The sequence below is a fragment of the Cajanus cajan genome, chromosome 6 (assembly GCF_000230855.2).
Source record: "Cajanus cajan strain Asha chromosome 6, NIPB_CcT2T_4, whole genome shotgun sequence".
Taxonomy (NCBI): Eukaryota; Viridiplantae; Streptophyta; class Magnoliopsida; order Fabales; family Fabaceae; genus Cajanus; species Cajanus cajan.
The window spans coordinates 10,578,716-10,597,346 of record NC_138522.1 but is presented as its reverse complement, the minus strand read 5'-3'; the positions used below and the strand labels follow the sequence as shown (position 1 = coordinate 10,597,346).

The window sequence follows — 18,631 nt, the reverse complement described above, 5'->3', positions numbered from 1 at the left end:
TTGAATTGCCTCTTCAAGTAATCTATCCAAGTATTCTTTCAACATAAAGCTTCTCTAGTCTTCAACACCACATATTCTTTTACAATTAAGCTTTTTCAGGCTTAAACAAGTATTCTTTTACAAACCAACTTCTATAGGCTCAAGCAAGTTCTTTTATTGACTAGCCTTTTCGGACCTGGACAAGTATTCTTTTAATAGACAAGTCTCTTTATGTTCAACCTTATAACAATTGTTATATTTGGGTAAAGTTTTAGAAATGTTGTTTTGTCTTATAGACAAGATGTGATACAACTAATTAAGAACAATATTTTTACATAAAAAATGAATAATAATTTGTAAAATAGTTATTCTGAAAAAGTCTTTTCCTTTATATTTTTGAAGTTCCTTATATAATAGCTTGGATGACGATGACTGTCGCAAAACCTTGAGAGTTCCTAAGCTTGTTTCATCTATCTTCATTACAAGTCCTTTAAGATGAGAAGTATTTGTTGAAGAATTAAATGCTTGCATTAATTGCATTTCCCCAAATTGTAACTTTTTATTTGATCAAAGAGGCTACTTATCGACTTTAAGATACCAAATGGATTTCCTATTGTGTGTATCAACAAAGAGCAGATTTTGCATCAATTTTTACGAACTTTCTCCATGATTTTAGGGTCCCCCGTCCTTATTTCTTGTGCACAACATGATTTCATTCACTTTAACATATTTGTGAGTTTCAATGAGCTTTTTTTGTTCAATTTGTTAAGGAATTGATTAGTCATTCACAAAGTAGTTGTTGCTCATGATAAATGTTACGCATTTAAGACTTTATGAGGTAAGATTGGATACTTCGTTTGATAACACATTGTCTATTTAAATGTTTACATCTTATGCTTTATTTGATTTGTATTTTACAAAAATAATTTTTCTTTAGAAAAATATTTTATTTGTTATCATTAAAATTTGAAAGCTTGAGGGATCTAAGATTATTTTTTAATCTAACAACAAGCGAATTTGGTGGTATATATCATTTAGCTAAAGCATCAAATTCTTTTGCTAGTCACCACCATTTTGATGACTTACCATCTTGTATTGAGGCCTGTGTTATTAATGAAATGACATAAGTACATTGCTATAAAAAAGATAATTGTGAGCTATATTCTAATTATAAGTGTTTCTTTTCTTTGATTTATAAATCACATTTTTGATAACGTAATCTTTTGTCTTATGCATGTTAACCTAAGGAATTATAATTGGTAGAATATTTTATCTATCATCGTTCCATTATTATTTTTGTCATAAGAATTGTAAATTTATATCATATTTTTGAAAAATAATTAAATATTTTTTTTTTAGTTTCTTCTGTTACTAACTCTTTTAAAGAATTTTTTCACACACAAAAATATTGAGTAGAATAACATTTAGAAGGAAACAAGTGGACAACCCATATTAAAAACCTGACGATATTCGATTGAGATCTAATGATGAGACAGGTTGTTATATTCATTTTTTGGAATGAAACTTACTAGTTGAAATTGTCTCATGCATAAAAAAAATTTCATTATTTTGTTTAGCTTCAAACAGATGATAAATCAACTAAGGATATTTCTTAATTTTTTTCTCCCTCAGTATTGTTGCTTTAGGACAATCACCATTAAATATTCATAAACAAATGTTATTAGATTTTGTTATGAGAATGAAGAGCTAAATTGAAGAGACTAAAATCATATAATTGCAATACTTAAAGGGACTAAAATTGTTCAATTAAAATTTTAAAAAATCAAAATTTTATAATAATGATACTTTAGAGACTAAAAATATTCAATTAAAATTGTAGAGACTAAAATTGCACAATTACAATAATTGAAGGATAAAAAATGTAATTAATTAAGTCTATTATTAACTAAGTAAATATGTCACTCTTTACATTAATCATTAGTTAGTTTATCACTTAATCTTATCAAATATTTTTAATTTAATCAGTTAGTTTATAAACCTTTTAATTTATAACTTATCTTACAAGATTTCAGTCAACTTATAAGATAATTTTATTAAACACATTCAAAGTGCTCGAAAAAACTTTTTGATATATATATTCAAACGATACTAATATAACTTTGACTCAGTATTACACCACTCAATTAATACTTAGTAAAATTTACATCAATATCGATTGAACCCTCTCATATATATATATATATATATATATATATATATATATATATATATATATATATATATATATATATATATATATATATATTATTTTTAGTGAATTTTAATAATCTTATTCCCTCTTACATTATAGAATCAAAGTTATACATAGATACTCATAATAAGATGAATACTTATTTAATAAGTGCTTAATATATGCTATTTATCCAAACAAGCTTTTATAGTAAAATTGAGTGTTGAAGTGATTCTTGAATGAATATATATATATATATATATATATATATATATATATATATATATATATATATATATATATATATTTTTTTTTTTTTTTTTTTTTTTTTTTTTTTTGACAGCTCTTGAATATTTTTGATGAATTTTCTTGGATTTTGAATGACTAATTGTAGTTAACAAAAAGAACAAAATTTCCCATGCATTATTATAGTAAGGCTTTTTGAACCTACACAGCAACTTTTTAGAACTCGTCAATCGGAGCAAATGCACTAGCAGAAACACAAACACGATCGATCGATGTTTTCCAAAATCCTTATATTTCATCATGCCAATATCTCAGTGTTCATATTTTTGGCTTTGTTTTCTTCTTCATCCATTGTGTCACTTAGTGATCTTCCCCTAGTCTCAGGCAAGAATATTCCAAAGACCCCACTAAATGCTATCGCCAACCCCAAAACCCCGTAACACAGAAACTTGTTCTTCCTTCCAGCACTCACCAGCAAGGGGCACAAGGAGCCACCAATCACCAGCGCCAACCTCGCCATCGCCAACGCCGAATTCCTCACACAAGTTGGGAACAGTTCCGTCGTGTAAATGAGGCAAATGTTGAAAGCGGAACAAGCGCAGAAGAAGGATATCAGCTCGAACACTATTTGCAGATTGGTCCAGGGCTTCGCTTGGATGGTCGACATCAAACTGAAAACACCACTCAGGGTTGTGAAGAGAAGAATTCCGCTTCTCCTATTGATCTTGTCTATGAGGAAGAACACGATCATCGCGGAGGGTAACTCTGACAGTGCATTGAATGTGACACTCAAGTAAAGGTTGAAGGACAAGTTTTGAAGACCTAGTGGCATTCCGTAATACACCAATCCAATGCCAATTCCCATGGTCATAATCGATAGTAACCTTTTGGAAGACCATTTCTTTTGCAGAAGAATTTTGACGGCGGAGAACAAATCCACGTTCCAAGTTTCTTCCTTGTGGGACATATTATTAATGGCCAAATTGAGGTTGCTTTGAGTGATTGATGTGATGCATTTTAGCGTAGCAACCGCTTCTTCTGTTCTTCCCCGCACTAGAAGCCACCTTGGGGACTCCGTAACGAACAACTTCATCAATATGCAGTAGAAAATTGTTGAAATAGAAGTCCACAGGTAAAGGTTCCTCCACGAACCACTCCTGTTTATGAATGCAATAGCTGGCAGGGACAAGAACCCTACGCATCCAAAAACGGCTCAAAGCTATGTCAACTTAATTTGGATTTAAATAGTTTTTAATTTTAAGACATACTTTTAATAATTCTGCTCTTCCAAAAAAATATCATTAATTTTAGTTTTTGAAATATTGCATGGAGATAATGAAACTAATTAATATGATATGACTATATATTTATGTGCTATATGTTATATTACTAAACAATAATAAAAGTATTGTGAAAAAAAATTTAGTAACTGCAATGAATTAAATATATGAGATTTTTTTTTTGAAAAAGTAAAATCAGATGAACCCACATTTATAATAATTAATTTTTTATCATAAAATTTATTATACACAATTATACTAATAAAATTACAATATTATACAAGGGTATATATAACTACGATTTTAGTCGCAACAAACAAGGAAATATACCCATGACTCTTATATTAGTTTGTCTAAACTTTTAAAAGAAACACAATTATAAAAGAAATATTTTTTAAGAAGTAGATATATAGAATTTGTTTATTAAAAAATAAAAATAAAATTCTTAATTTTAAATAAATAGTTTAAACAAACACACTAAAAAAAATTCGATCAATTTTTTTATAAACAAACTCATCATTGATATATATCTCAAAATAAATAATTTATTTTCAATTTTTTCATTCATTTTTAAAAGTGTAAGATGTTTGTGGTCTCTATTTTCATAACAAGTAACAAAGTCATATTATCTTTGAATCTATTTTACTAATTATTAAAATTCATAATAATATTAATAAATAATGAAGACGTACTAATATTAGAGAATTAGAGAGAGTTTTATAAGTAGTTAAAACGAGGAAGGAAGTGTGAGCTTAAGTAGTGCTTAACCCTTACCCAAAGTGAAACAAAGGAACCCGACAACACTAATCTGGCTGCGCCACCGTTTTCCGACGAGCTCCGACGCCAAAACAAGCGCGGAAGTCCCAATGGTGGCGCGACCAAACCCGCTGAGAAACTTGAGCGCGGAGTAGATCCAAACGTTGGGCGAAAGAGTCGCGAGCAACGAAGTGAGACCCATCAAGAGGCACGAGAAGAACAACGTGTTCTTCCGACCGAGCGATGAGTCAGCCAGCGTGGCCAGCCCGAAGCCCCCGACAAGGCAGCCGACGAAGAAGGCCGACGCGGGGAGCCCGGCCACGACCGAGTTGGCGCATTCCAGGCCCCACTCCGACACTGTGGAGGCATGCAGGGGCCCGGTCCAGGCCCACGAGCCCCTGGGGAGGTCGCATAGGTTGGCGGAGGCTTCGGTGCATGCGTCATTGGTGCAGTGCCACGGTGGCAACGCGTCGGTGAAGACAGTGATGAAGGTTTGTTGAGCGTCGAAGACCCAGGCGAAGGAGACGATGATGGATTGGAGGAACTGGGACCAATTGAAGTGGCCTATGCAGATTTCTACTGTGGAGCCGAGGGATGGAAGGTGTTTGGTGGGTGTTTGTGGCGGTTCTGCTGTATCAGAAAATGAGGAGTGGGTTTGGCAGAGAAGAGGGGTGGAATCAGCCATATGATGGATGGATGGATGGAGGGAGGGCAACTAGCTTAGCTAGTTGGGATGTAAAATAATGTAATTTGTTTACTGTTGTTGTTGTTGTTGTTTATGTGGCTTCATCATGTTGTGTAATGTGTGCAAAGGGTTTTATACTGAAGGAGGGAACATTAGACCTGTCTAGATTCCTCTGCTCTATTCACTCCTCATCTTCTAAATTATTGTCAATAGGATAATGCTCAATGACTCAACATGCCTATTTTTTGTTTTCTCAGTTAAAAATAAATAAAAATATTTAACAACCAGTTATGACCCATTTTTATTGACCAGTCAATTTTGTTTGAGATCTTACTGACGAGCAATAATATTATAATAGGCATATTTATTTTATTTGTCGAACTTATAATGTTAAATCAGATTTTAATACACTTTCTTTTAGATACGTGAAAATTTAAGTTTTATTCTTATTGTTTTCATATAATGAGTTTCTTCAAATTTAACCATTTGTAATCAATTATATAAAAGAGCTAATATGAGCATAATAATACCGAAGAGAGTGTTGGTAAAATTCTTCTTTTAATTTTTTATTGATAAAAAAAATGATGAAGACCATGTTTTTCATTTAATATAATATTATTACGAGGTTAAAAATAATAATTAATATTATTAGAGATCATAAATATACATATAATAAATATTTTTCTGTTAACATAATCTATTGTATAGAATTTTAACAATTAAGTCAACCAATATTGATATGTGACATTAAGTTGAAGTAATATTTTTTTTAATAATTTTATAACTAAATAAATAATTAAATATAATTATTTAATTATAAAATATAAATGCAAAATTACTTTGTTAATTTCATTATATAACATTTTTACATAACTAATTTTCCCCAATTTATATTTATTGACGTGTACGAGTGAATGAAAGAAAAATTAAAAGAAAAGAAATAATTTGCAGTGGATGATAAATATGAAAAATTAACAAGAGTAAAAATGAGAAGAAATTTATTGCAAGATCCAAGACATATAGTAGTTCAGAGTAATCATTACATAACATAACATGTAACAATTCAGATTTTTAATACTAACATATGCAATAGTTTCTAAAAGTTAAATGAATAATAAAATAGATGTATAATCATGATAATTCTAAATTTATTTAGTGCAAGTGGCCTCATGTCGTGAAAAGAAAGTATTTATTCACCTACTTGTTCTTATCACCTATTAATTTGTCCCGCTACCACCTGTATAGCCATATCACAATGATGTGGCAAAGCTGTGTTGCCACGTATTTTAACAAAGAAAAATATAAAAAATAAATGCTAGCTATTGATCAACACTTTATTTAGAATTCACCTATAAAAAAAAACACTTTATTTAGAATTTATTTAGAAGCTAATTATCTGTATACGGCAATCAAATAATATTACCAATTATTAGCATGTTTTCTTCACTTGACTACTCACGACGGCTCAACAAATATCTAATTATGTAGATGTGAAATGTAATATGATGTTTTCAAAATCAATTAAAATGAATTATTAAAGCTATTGAAATTTTATTTGAATATTTTAAACCGTAAAATTACTTATTATCAGCGACAAGTCAATCTATTAAATTTTTTTGTAGAGAAATTGTTGATCTTAAGTAATATTTTATTAATTTTAGATTTTTGTTTTTGAAAAAAAAATATTTATAATGAAACAAACAAGAGTTTGTTAAAGTTTCATATGCATAACACATGATATAGGTAATTAACATTTTTGTTGACCAATATTTTGATGTTTTTGGTTTATTCCAAAGTTTACATTATAATTGGACTCGTATGTTTGTATTAATGAAATGTAACTTTTTTAAAAATTTTAAATAGGTTTTTATATTAGTATATTAGTTTCTATTTAATTATAATCATAAAAAGTATTTTTTTAAAATAAAACCATTTTTTTAATTTGTTTGGATATCATAATAAAAGTGTTTTAAAGAATGAAAATAGGATAGATCAGGTCAGACTTTGAATATATAGATTGAGTCTGTTCTGCAGCATTAAAGTTTAAGTCTGACCTATTATTTATCATATACTTTATTTTATAAGCCTGACCTAACCTTTTTAAAAGTTTGTCTGACCTATTAGCCTATTTATATTTAAATTATTAATATTAATTAGATCAATAAATTTAATTTTTAAAAAGTAAAAAAATTATTTTTAAAATATAACTTACTCGATATTATTAAAATTTAAATTTTAAAAGAAATATAAGAGAAAAATTGAATTATTTTTGTTGAAGGCGCAATTTATGCATAACCATATATGTTGATGTATACTCATACACAAGTCATAAACTTATAAATCTATAATTAAAAAAATAATTATATAAAAAAATATTTTAAATATTGATAAACTTTTTTTTATTTTATAAATTTATATTTATTTATATTTTAATAATATATATTAAGTTTTTATTATATTATATAAATATAAATAGATTGACTTATCATATTTAACACTTTTTAATTGTCTAAGTCTAACTTTTTTATATAAATAATTTTTTTAAAAATTTAAACTTAACTATTTTATTAAATAGATCTGATCAAACTAAGCTTTAAAAAGATTAAATCATAAATTCTTATTTAAGACTTGACCTATTTGCATTTCTAATTATAATGAGTGATTTTGCATGTTTAAAATCACTTCCTAAAAGGATATATTTTTATGAAAAAAGTTCGCTTATAAAAAATTTGTAATTAAGATATTTAAAATTATTTTAAAGATAAATTCATTACAAGAAAGAGACAATCTATATTTGAAAATACAAAAACATAGAAAAAAGTGCTTCCAACAAAGACGAAACTGTCACCTGATCTATACACATAAGAGGACCACATCAACTTAGTAATTCTATGAGACAAAAATAGGCAAGCTTTAGAATGGTTGTATCGATATGTGATAAGAGGATAAAATGTAATTGTATAATTTTTTAATGGGTAAAATCCTATTTTGGTCCCTTATAATAATTGTTTGTTTCAATTTAGTCCCACTTTTATTTTTTGTTTCAATTTGGTCCTAAATAAATTAATTGGTTTCAATTTGGTCCCTAATAAATTAAATGGTTTCAACTTGGGATTTCCGTCTAAATTATTTAAACGGAGTTAATTGTTGGCCACGTGGATGCATAGGTGGATGTCATGTGAATGCTACGTGGATGCCAATTTTTTTGAAAACACCTGGAACCAGAACGACCTGTTCTGAAACTAGAACGGGCCGTTCAGGATGCACTATTGGTGTGTTAATTTTGCATCTAAAACGGGCCGTTCTAGATGCAAAATTAACCCACCACCAGTACATCAGAACGGGCCGTTCTGAAAACAGAACGGTCCGTTCTGGTTTCAGAACGGCCCGTTCCAGAATGCCAGTTAAGTGAAAACAATAGAATTATTAATTTGTTTTCTTTTAATTTCCTCTAAATTTTTATGCTCATTTAAAATAAAAATATTTTATATGTTAATTTGAATTAATTTAACGAAGTATCATATAATTTTTAATTTTTTAAATTTTTTTATAAATTTGATCTATACATGAAAAGATTTTTAATTTAACAATTAAATTTTTAAAAATTTGATATAGAACATTAATTATTAAGTAGAATAAATCTATCAAGACTTACTCTTGAAGTAAGTAATTTTTTTCTTCATTAAAAATGAAGATAATTTTACCACAAAATAAAAAATAATTAAACAATAAAATAAAATATAAAAATATTAATGTATTTATTATATTAAATATAACAACATAATTAAAATATAATTAATAATATATATTTTATAAAATTATTAATATTTTATATATATAAAAAAAGAATGAAAAAAATTATTGTGGGGGCTAGTGCCCCCACTATGATTAACTTAGATTCGTCCCTGCATGTGGCTGTGTGGTAAAATGTTAGTCTTGTCTATGCTCTTCCTTTACTTTAGGTTCTACCTCTTCAAGAACAGGTTCTTGTTGTTGGTAGTAAGTGGTTCACTCCAGCTTGACTAACAATGAAATAAAATCTGCTACCATTATCTTTAGCGATACACTGCATTGTCCTTAATGATACACTGTATAACCCAATTGTTTAACAATTGAAGTTATCAACTTTCATTGACAATATTATCAAATCCAGTGTTTGAAATGTTTTGTACTAAATTCACGTGGATGCCACGTAGATGCACACGTGGATGCCACTTGGATGACTTTTTTTTTTAAAACACCTTGAACCAGAACGGCCCGTTCTGGAACCAGAACGAGCCGTTCTGGTTGCACTCTTAGTGTGTTAATTTTGCACCTGGAACGGACCGTTTCGGGTGCAAAATTAACACACCTAAAGTTCACCCAGAACGGGCCGTTCTGGCTTCAGGTGTTTTAAAAAAAAAAGCCATCCAAGTGGCATCCACGTGTGAATCTACATGGTATCCACGTGTCTAATAGTTAACACCGTTAAAGAAATTTTGACAGAAATCTCACATTGAAACCAATTAATTCATTAGGGACCAAATTGAAACCAATTAATTTATTTGGGACCAAATTGAAACCAAAAATAAAAGTGAGACTAAATTGAAACAAACAATTATTATAAGGGACTAAAATAAGTTTTTAGCCTTTTTTAATATATATGAAGTAGTTTTAATATAAAAATATTTAATTTAATTATTTTCAATTAAATTACTTAACTATTTATGAAATAATTTAAAGAAATAAAAATATTATATTAAATAAAATAATTAATTATAATTGACTATTTTTATGGTTATTTATTTTATATTTGTAATATGTACAAAAGTTCTTTTCTAAATAAACATATTATTTTAGAAGTTTTTTTCTTTGAGTAATTTAGTTAGGATTAAGGGAATAATAAGAGAGAATATTAATAAGACACAAAAATTAGTTATTAATGAAGAGAAAAAGTATAAATAAGAAAAAGAACAACGATTAGAGGGACCCTTGAACAACGATTAGAGCAACTAGATCAAGAATTTTATTATTGTAGCATGAGTTTTGTAAACTCTACTTTGGTGACTTGAAAAAGACATGCGCGCTCAATTGTCATAATGATGGAAACCTAACCTCGTAGTTGCTTTCCTATATCTTTTTTCTGATGCAGAGTGCACCCAAATGATGAAGATGCCCATGAACTTATCATGAGCATATAATGAAGTTATGGTTGGGTTTGCAAGAGAACTAATAGAAGTTTGTGGATATGTTGATCTAAAAACAACCGTAGGAGCTGGAAAAACAACAAAAATAATCACAATTAGATATCTTGTTCTCAATGGGCCCTCGTTTTATAATATATTATTAATGAACGTCTTTAAATCAACTATAGGCTATTATTTCAACAACATATTTGAAGGTAAAGTATCCAATAGGCAAATTGGTGGAAGTTTAGCCAGTTTATTAGAGTTTGGCTCGATAGTATTACAAAGACAGTATAAAGGGAGGAAGTTTTCATGATGAATGTTGAAGTCACTAAGTTCATTTCTTAGACTTGGATCTGAAGTAGCTCTCTCTCTCTCTTTCTCTCTTTCTCTCTCTCTTTTTCTCTCTCTATATATATATATACTAAAGACCTTAAGTATGTGCTAATAGGGAAAGGAAAGGTAACAAAAATAGGTTTGAATATGGCTAATAAAGAGTTGGTACTTGGTAACAGCGTTGAGAAATGTGAATGTTTTTCTTGGAGTTTGGCTGATATGTTAGGTATCAATCTAGATTTTCTATGTATATTAGACCTTGATTCAAAAGTAAAATTAGTGATTCAAAAAAGAAGAAAATTTGGATAAGAAAAAATTATTGCAATAGTTAAGGAGAAAAAAAAAACTTATAAACGATTAGACATATAAAAGAGATTAAATCGTGTTTCTTGTTTAAAATTTGATATCAAACTTCAACAATTTAATTGATCACTTTGCAATTTGACCTGCAAGATCAAACTTATAAAGAAACTTAACATATAATGGTTGAGTAACTACAAAAATAATGTCTAAGTTCCCTGATAGAGACTAAGATCGTCAAAGCCAATTTCTCAGTTTTTGGATATCATACTTTTTCCCCTTACAAAACTTGACTTATAAAATAAATTGATAGTTGACCTTCTCCTTTCTTAGACTAATTAATATGTACTCGGTGCCTTCTAAAAGAATTGAGATATAAAGGAGAAAATGGACTCTAAGCAGAATGAAGACTACCCAAAATAATTAGAAATCATATGTAGATAAGAGAAAGAAGTTGTTAGTTTGTTGAGTGAGAACACGTGTTCTTGAAAGTGACACCAACAACTAAAGTGAGAAGGGCAATAAAATCCAAGAAACTAACTCCAAAGTTTATTGGGCCTTATTAAATCTTTTATCGTGTAGGTTCGGTTGCATATTAGTTGGCATTGTCGCACTTCTTGTTAAACCCACATGATGTGTTTTATGTAGCTCAGTTGAAAAAATATGTTCATGACCCCAATTATGTGGTTGAAATTGATGTTGTGCATGTTAAGGGCAACCTAACTTATAAGAAAAGACTAGTTGTAGTTGTGGATCATAAGATGAAAAAGTTGAGAGACAAGTCCACTAGTTTTCTTAAAATTGTTTGGGATGTGGCCAATGGTGAGTCCATATGGGAGCTTAAAGATAGGATTTGAGATTAATATTCATATCTCTTCCCAACCAAATGTGACATCCTCTACTCCATATGCATAAATTCAATAAACATAATGCTAATTTTCTAAATAAACTAAAACTCAAGATAGAAGTATCACATTAAATGAAACTCAACATTAAAGAAAATTGAAGTTGAAAACAATTATAGGAATTAAAACCAAGTATTAAAGTAATTCCAACTAAGTCTAGATCTATAATTCAAATACTAACTAAAAAGCAAATTATACTCTAAGTCTCAATATCCCATCATATCAAAGTTTTCCTAGCATAAAACTTAGACTTCTCCAACATTATCAAATTCACTTGCATAAACACCACAAAAACAAAACACTAAAAGAAAAGGGGGTGAGAAACATCTCACTCCAACTATTAATGTAAGAAATGGTCGGGTAGTCACACACATACATATAAAATTGTATTGATATATTATTAATCACATACATAATTTCTCAATAATCAAAGCATACTAAGCAACATACTTAATCAGATGATACAATAAGGCTTGTTCCACACATCTCAATATTCATCCAATTCATAATTCAATGACAATGAGTATGTTATGATCATGCAATGGACAAAACTCTCCTAAAACTATACGCATGGGGCACCAATAAAATCACTTTATTAGAGCACAAAGGCATAAGTAGCCTAGGAGGACATGTTAGGTCTCAGTTACCACAGCACTCTACACTAAGAGAAAATACATCATTAGTGTGTCAGAACAATTGTGTCACACAAGTTTTATCTTATGAAAACAAGCGGGTGAGACTAAGGCTCTCAAACCCAATTGTTCCAAAGGTCATGAATTTTCAAGCTTTTACACAAGGGTAAACTTTCCTAACAATGCACTACAAAAAATATGCAATTTAGCGACCACCAAAATCGGTCGCTAAATTGCAAAAATCGGTCGCTATTTACCTTAGCGACCGAATTTAATCAGTCGCTAAGCTATTTAGCGACTGAAAAATTTTCGGTAGCTATATAGCGACCGAAATTTTTGGTCGCTAATTCAGTCGCTAAATAGCGACCGAAAATTTCGGTTGCTAATTCGGTCGCTAAATGGTTGAGATGATTTTGGTCACTGAAGTATATGGGACCAAATTAGTGACCGAATAAATCGATCGTTAAATCGGTCGCTAAATATTTATTTTTTATTTTATTAAATTTTATAGACGTTGCAAATTTGGTCTCTATGAACCACTCATATTTGGCCTCTTAAGGATTTTATTTCACAATAGTTAAGTTTGTAGCATGTTATGTCCTTAATTACACAATTTTTGGAAACTTCACAGAAGGTCACCCATCCCTACATTACTCCAAGTCAAGCACGCTTAACTGTGAAGTTCTTATGAGATAAGCTACCAAAAAGCTAATGCATGTTGTTAGCATAAGTAGTACAAATTAATTCATTTAAGTCATCCTCAACTATCCAATCTCATACTTATATTATTTTTGGATCCTTATCATTTTGGTATATCCGGACCGTTATAAATATATAATAATATATATAATAATTATATTACTAATAATAATAATTATATTATATTTAATTAATCTTTATTTATATATATACTTACTTAATTAACAATCTACTTATTTCTATTTAAAATTAATTTTATGATACAATTTAAATTATTTATTATAAATTTAAAAGTTTAAATAATAATTTATATATTTTAAAATGAGAAGGGTTATAGTAACATTGATATAACTTTTATACTAAGTATTACACCATTCAATAAATTTATATTAAATGTGAATTTTGTAAATCCAACTGATAGATTGAAAGTTCATATCACTTTATATGTTTATATCAATTTTTGTTAAAATTAATCAATAACTTAAAAGTAATCAAAGTGCTCATATTTTATTTGAAATGAATATATTACATCAATTTTGTTTTACTAGAATAAAGTATCAAATCATCTTGAATTCATATAAGATTATGTATATATGATCTAAAATTAGCAACCGAATAGAATTACATCACTAATTGTAACTAATATTTAGTGATTGAATTTAATTCTGTCACTAAAAATATAAAATCTCTAATTTAGAGACCGAATTCAATTCCGTCACTAATTTTAACTAATATTTAGCGACCGAATTTAATTTCGTTGCTAAAAAAATCAAAATTTTTGGTTTAGCGACCGAATTAAATTCTGTCGCTAAATTTAACTACTATTTAGCGATCGAATTCAATTCTGTCGCTAATTTTAACTAATAATTAGCGACCGAATTCAATTTCGTCGCTAAAAATTAAAATTTCTAATTTAGCGATCAAAATAGCGACCGAATTCAATTTCGTTGCCAATTTTAACTAATACTTAGTGACCGAATTCAATTCCGTCGCTAATTTTAACTAATACTTAGAGACCGAATTCAATTCCGTCGCTAAATTTAACTACTATTTAGCGACCGAATTATATTCCGTCACTAAAAAAAAATCAAAATTTATAATTTAGCTACTGAAATAGCGACCGAATTCAATTCCGTCGCTAAATTTAACTACTATTTAGCGACCGAATTCAATTTCGTCGCTAATTTTAACTATTATTTAGCGACCGAATTAAATTCCGTCGCTAAAAAAAAATCAAAGCGACCGAAATAGCGACCGAATTCAATTTTGTCGCTAAATTTAACTATTAATTAGCGACCGATTTCAATTCCGTCGCTAACTTTAACTAATATTTAGCGACCAAATTAAATTCCGTCGCTAAAAAAGTTCAAAATTTATAATTTAGAGACCGAATTTAATTCCGTCGCTAAAAAAAATCAAAAATTTATAATTTAGCGACCGAAATAGCGATCGAATTAAATTCCGTCGCTAAATTTAACTACTATTTAGCGACTGAATTCAATTTCGTCGCTAATTTTAACTATTATTTTGCAACCGAATTAAATTCTGTCGCTAAAAAGTTCAAAATTTATAATTTAGCGACCGAATTTAGTTCCGTCGCTAAAAAAATTCAAAATTTATAATTTAGCGACCAAAATAGCGACCGAATTTAATTTCGTCACTAAAAAATTAAAATTTCTTATTTAGCGACCGAAATAGCGACCGATTTTCTAGCGACGACTTATTTTGGTCGCTAAATCGGTCGCTATTTTGATTTTTCATAATCGGTCGCTAAATAGCGACTGATAAATTTCGGTCGCTAATTTCGGTCGCTATTTTGCAATTTTCTAGTAGTGATGTATTTCATATCACACAAACTCTAAGCATGATCATACTAATCATATTCACATTTCACATATATTAAATTCCACATGACACTAGTCACATCCCTGCTAGGCTATTCACCTAGACTTTCACATGGTTTATCATAGTTTTGTGACACTCTTCTACCTCAAAAGATTTAATAAATAAATATAACAAAATTTTTGAAAAATAAAAACAACAACTTATAATAACTCTCCTCATGGAAACTTGTAATGACATCTTTATTCATCATTTAGAATAAAACATATAAAGATTGTTTCAAAATAAATAAGAACAACCTCTTAAATCAATAAAGTTATAGTAATAAAACACACTTAAATAGAAGTTCAACTAGTAAAACAATTAATCCTAAAACTCAACCCTAATATTACACTATCAGAGTAAAACCCCTTTTTTATAATTCTCTTACCTCAAACTCATCATCTTATACCTACTTTATCCCTACAAATGGCGTTTAAATCAAACATAGAGAGTGAGAATACATCTCATATATACAAAGCATAAAGATAAACACATACAAATCAAACAATAATTACATCTCATACACCTTTATCAATTCTCTCGTACAATATTAATAACAATTTAATATATCACATCTCATCTATCACCATCATTCACACACATAACATTCATTAATTGAGACTCATAAGAAGTATGCTCTTAACTCTACATGTATGTTGTACCAATTTCATCATCATCATCATGGTCATCGAGTATACAAAATAACCTTGGTAGTAATGGAACGAAACCACCGCATTGAATAGTGTAATGGCCACCAATCAATAGTGATCTTGCTGAACCACCTCACTAGGAGATGTCTATTAGAGCTAGTCTTGTCAAAATGTACAATTGGTCATGGTAGTCTCTCATTCTCGTTAGTGGTTCCCCCACCATAACACCCCCTAGAGACACAATTAAGTAGATGACTTATGTTATTTCACCTGCATAGACTCATATTATCCTATGAAACAAAACATGAATGTACAGACTTAATACACTCAAACAACAAAATAATATGCAATGCTCAACTTCTCAAGTGTCAATTTGCAACACTGGACTTATTCATCATATCTCATTATAGTACTCATCATAATATGTACATATCATCACACTCCAACATTTTAATGTATAATTACATCTCAATATATTACTCATAGAAACTCAACACATCATACATCAATTTCTTCTCATATGCACATCATTATTACTATACATTCTCATCACATAATATAGCATTTATCATCATAAGATCATTATCATAATATCTCAATCATAACAAAATCATCATATGAACCTTAAATATCATCACACATCATAGTATTACTTGTTACTATTACTCATTTTAATACCTCCATCTTATTGTAATTTCGACATCATTAATATATACACACTAGGATACACCATTTTAGCTAATTCCTTACACATTACTACTCATATATTAATATCTCAATAGGACTATTCCAGCAGCATCATGGGTAAAGTACAATAGATTCCTTCAATATATACATCAATATTTATTAATCTCTATTTATTAGTAAACATCATCAACCCTTCCTCACGGTTCTCATTCAACAAACATATTCTAAAATAAAATAATTAAAATAAATAGACATGACGCTTGACAAGGTTCAATCCACATTTGGCGTGGAGAGACCAAAGTCTCTCTACCAATCTCACGCTCAACATGAGATTTTTAAAATATTATTCATCAATTACTTCTCTTATGAATTTATTTGGTCAAGATAATCGAATCATACTCAATAAATCTCATAATAACTTCAATTCATCACAATTTATCCAAAACCCTTGAATTTCATGCATAACCACCGTAACCCTCAAAACACACAATTTCAATATTAATTTAATCATCCAACAATTAAGAATCAAAATATACAACAATAATATAATTCTAATTAGAATTCATATACAAGACATTCCTCTCAAACAAATAACCTAAGAGGTTTAGGGATCACCTATTTACCATAAACCAATATACATGCATAGCACTTGATAATTTGTGATTTTCCCTCTTGACCTCCTCTATTTCTCCTGTCGTGAAGGTTTCAAAATACATGCAACTTCCCTTTCTAACCTCTCCTATTGTAATTAGTCTTCGGATTGGGCCCAGAGTCTAACCCAAATACTTTTAATGAACTCTCCCCTTAATGTTTTATTAATAAAATTTGTTTCTCCTTTTATTACTATTTATTCTAATTTATTAAAAAACATAGGATGTTATAAGTTTTCTCACATGAATCACATCTCAATTTACTTCAAACACATATGTTAACTCATCAAAGTTTCACATAATATTCTCAATTACATCTACTAGACTTATCATACTCAGTTAGGTCATAAGGTTTTCTATCAAAAAGTTATTCATATTCTATAAGTCAATTTAAGCATCTTACTTTCAAGCACAAGGTAGCGCCTACTGTGGGTTACCTTGCCCTTGGTGCGGTTGATGTTGAGAGCCTATGGATGAATCACACTTGGCATAGTCCATCCTGCCTCAACAAATTAACAGTAGGGAATTTTCTAGAACTCCCACATCCAACATGACCAAACTCATATCCAACGTCAACAATATCGCAAGCATTTTGTTGCTTTCACGCCGAGTGTACACCACCTCATACTTGGCGTGATCATCATTATAATTTTGGTGCTTCATTAATCACTACAATAAAATGGACTTTTAGTGGCATTTAATATGACTTTTAGTGGCAATAAAAATTGTTACAAAATCTTTTACCGGCATTTCACATATTAGTCATTGTATGCAGTGTCGCTAAAACATTTATCGGCAATTATTCTATATGTTGGTAAAGACCCTCATAATGGTCGGGAAAAGTGTATAATTTTTTGTGTCATTTGTTACTGGCGTTTAAAATTGTCACTAAAAGTTTAAGAAAAGATTTATAATACTCTTTAATTATCTTATTTCTAGTCGATGTAGGATTTGTAAGATGAGTACAAATACTCTTTAGTTACCTTATTTCTAATTGATGTGGGACTTAGAAGATGAAGGTTATCTTCTAAGTATATATTCTTTAATTTTTTTAATTATCTTATCTCCTAAATACCAACTTAGAATAGTAAGTTATAGGTTTAACTCAACCTTATAAAATATACTTGTAAGGTGAGAGTTATCATTTACTTATATACTCTTTAATTATTTTATTTCTAGTCGATGTATGACTTAAATTTTTTCTAACAAATAATTATCGCTAATAATAAATTTTGATGTGATGTAAATACATTTTTAGTGATTATTATATAATAATTATTAAGATTTTTTATTAAATAATAAAAGTAGAAACAATTAATTTATTGCTATTAAATAATTTTCGATAATACTAAATTTTATTATAATGAATATTTGTACGTAATTTTTTTCCCCTTACCATTGTAGTTTGTAATATACGTCTGTTTAAAGTAGATAAATTATTGTGAAAAAATCAGGAGAATGATCTCTAGGGAGTGGGGAAGCTGTGCCAGATGCTGGGTTTTGTTTCTTTCAAAAAAATTTTAGAGATTATTACTTCATCCATGCTCGTGTAAGGATTTGCAGATCAGATTGAGACATTGCACTGG

General features: G+C 29.1%; 1 protein-coding gene across 1 annotated transcript; it reads right to left on the bottom strand.

The window, feature by feature from the left end:
- Positions 1–2,521: 2,521 nt before the first annotated feature.
- Positions 2,522–5,259, bottom strand: LOC109814539 (organic cation/carnitine transporter 3). The gene is made up of 2 exons (XM_020378993.3): positions 4,471–5,259; positions 2,522–3,610 (listed from the first exon to the last, which is right to left on the bottom strand). The coding sequence occupies exons 1-2, from the start codon at positions 5,135–5,137 to the stop codon at positions 2,715–2,717; spliced, it is 1,563 nt and encodes a 520-aa protein (XP_020234582.1). The 5' UTR covers positions 5,138–5,259; the 3' UTR covers positions 2,522–2,714.
- Positions 5,260–18,631: the final 13,372 nt, after the last annotated feature.

What these genes read in the sequence shown, in the direction of transcription:
- LOC109814539 (XM_020378993.3), bottom strand. Translation starts at nt 5,137, where the DNA reads ATGGCTGATTCCACCCCTCTTCTCTGCCAAACCCACTCCTCATTTTCT. An exon ending in GTTCCTTTGTTTCACTTTGG is followed by an intron (nt 3,611 to 4,470) that starts GTAAGGGTTAAG and finishes TTGGATGCGTAG; the next exon opens with GGTTCTTGTCCCTGCCAGCT.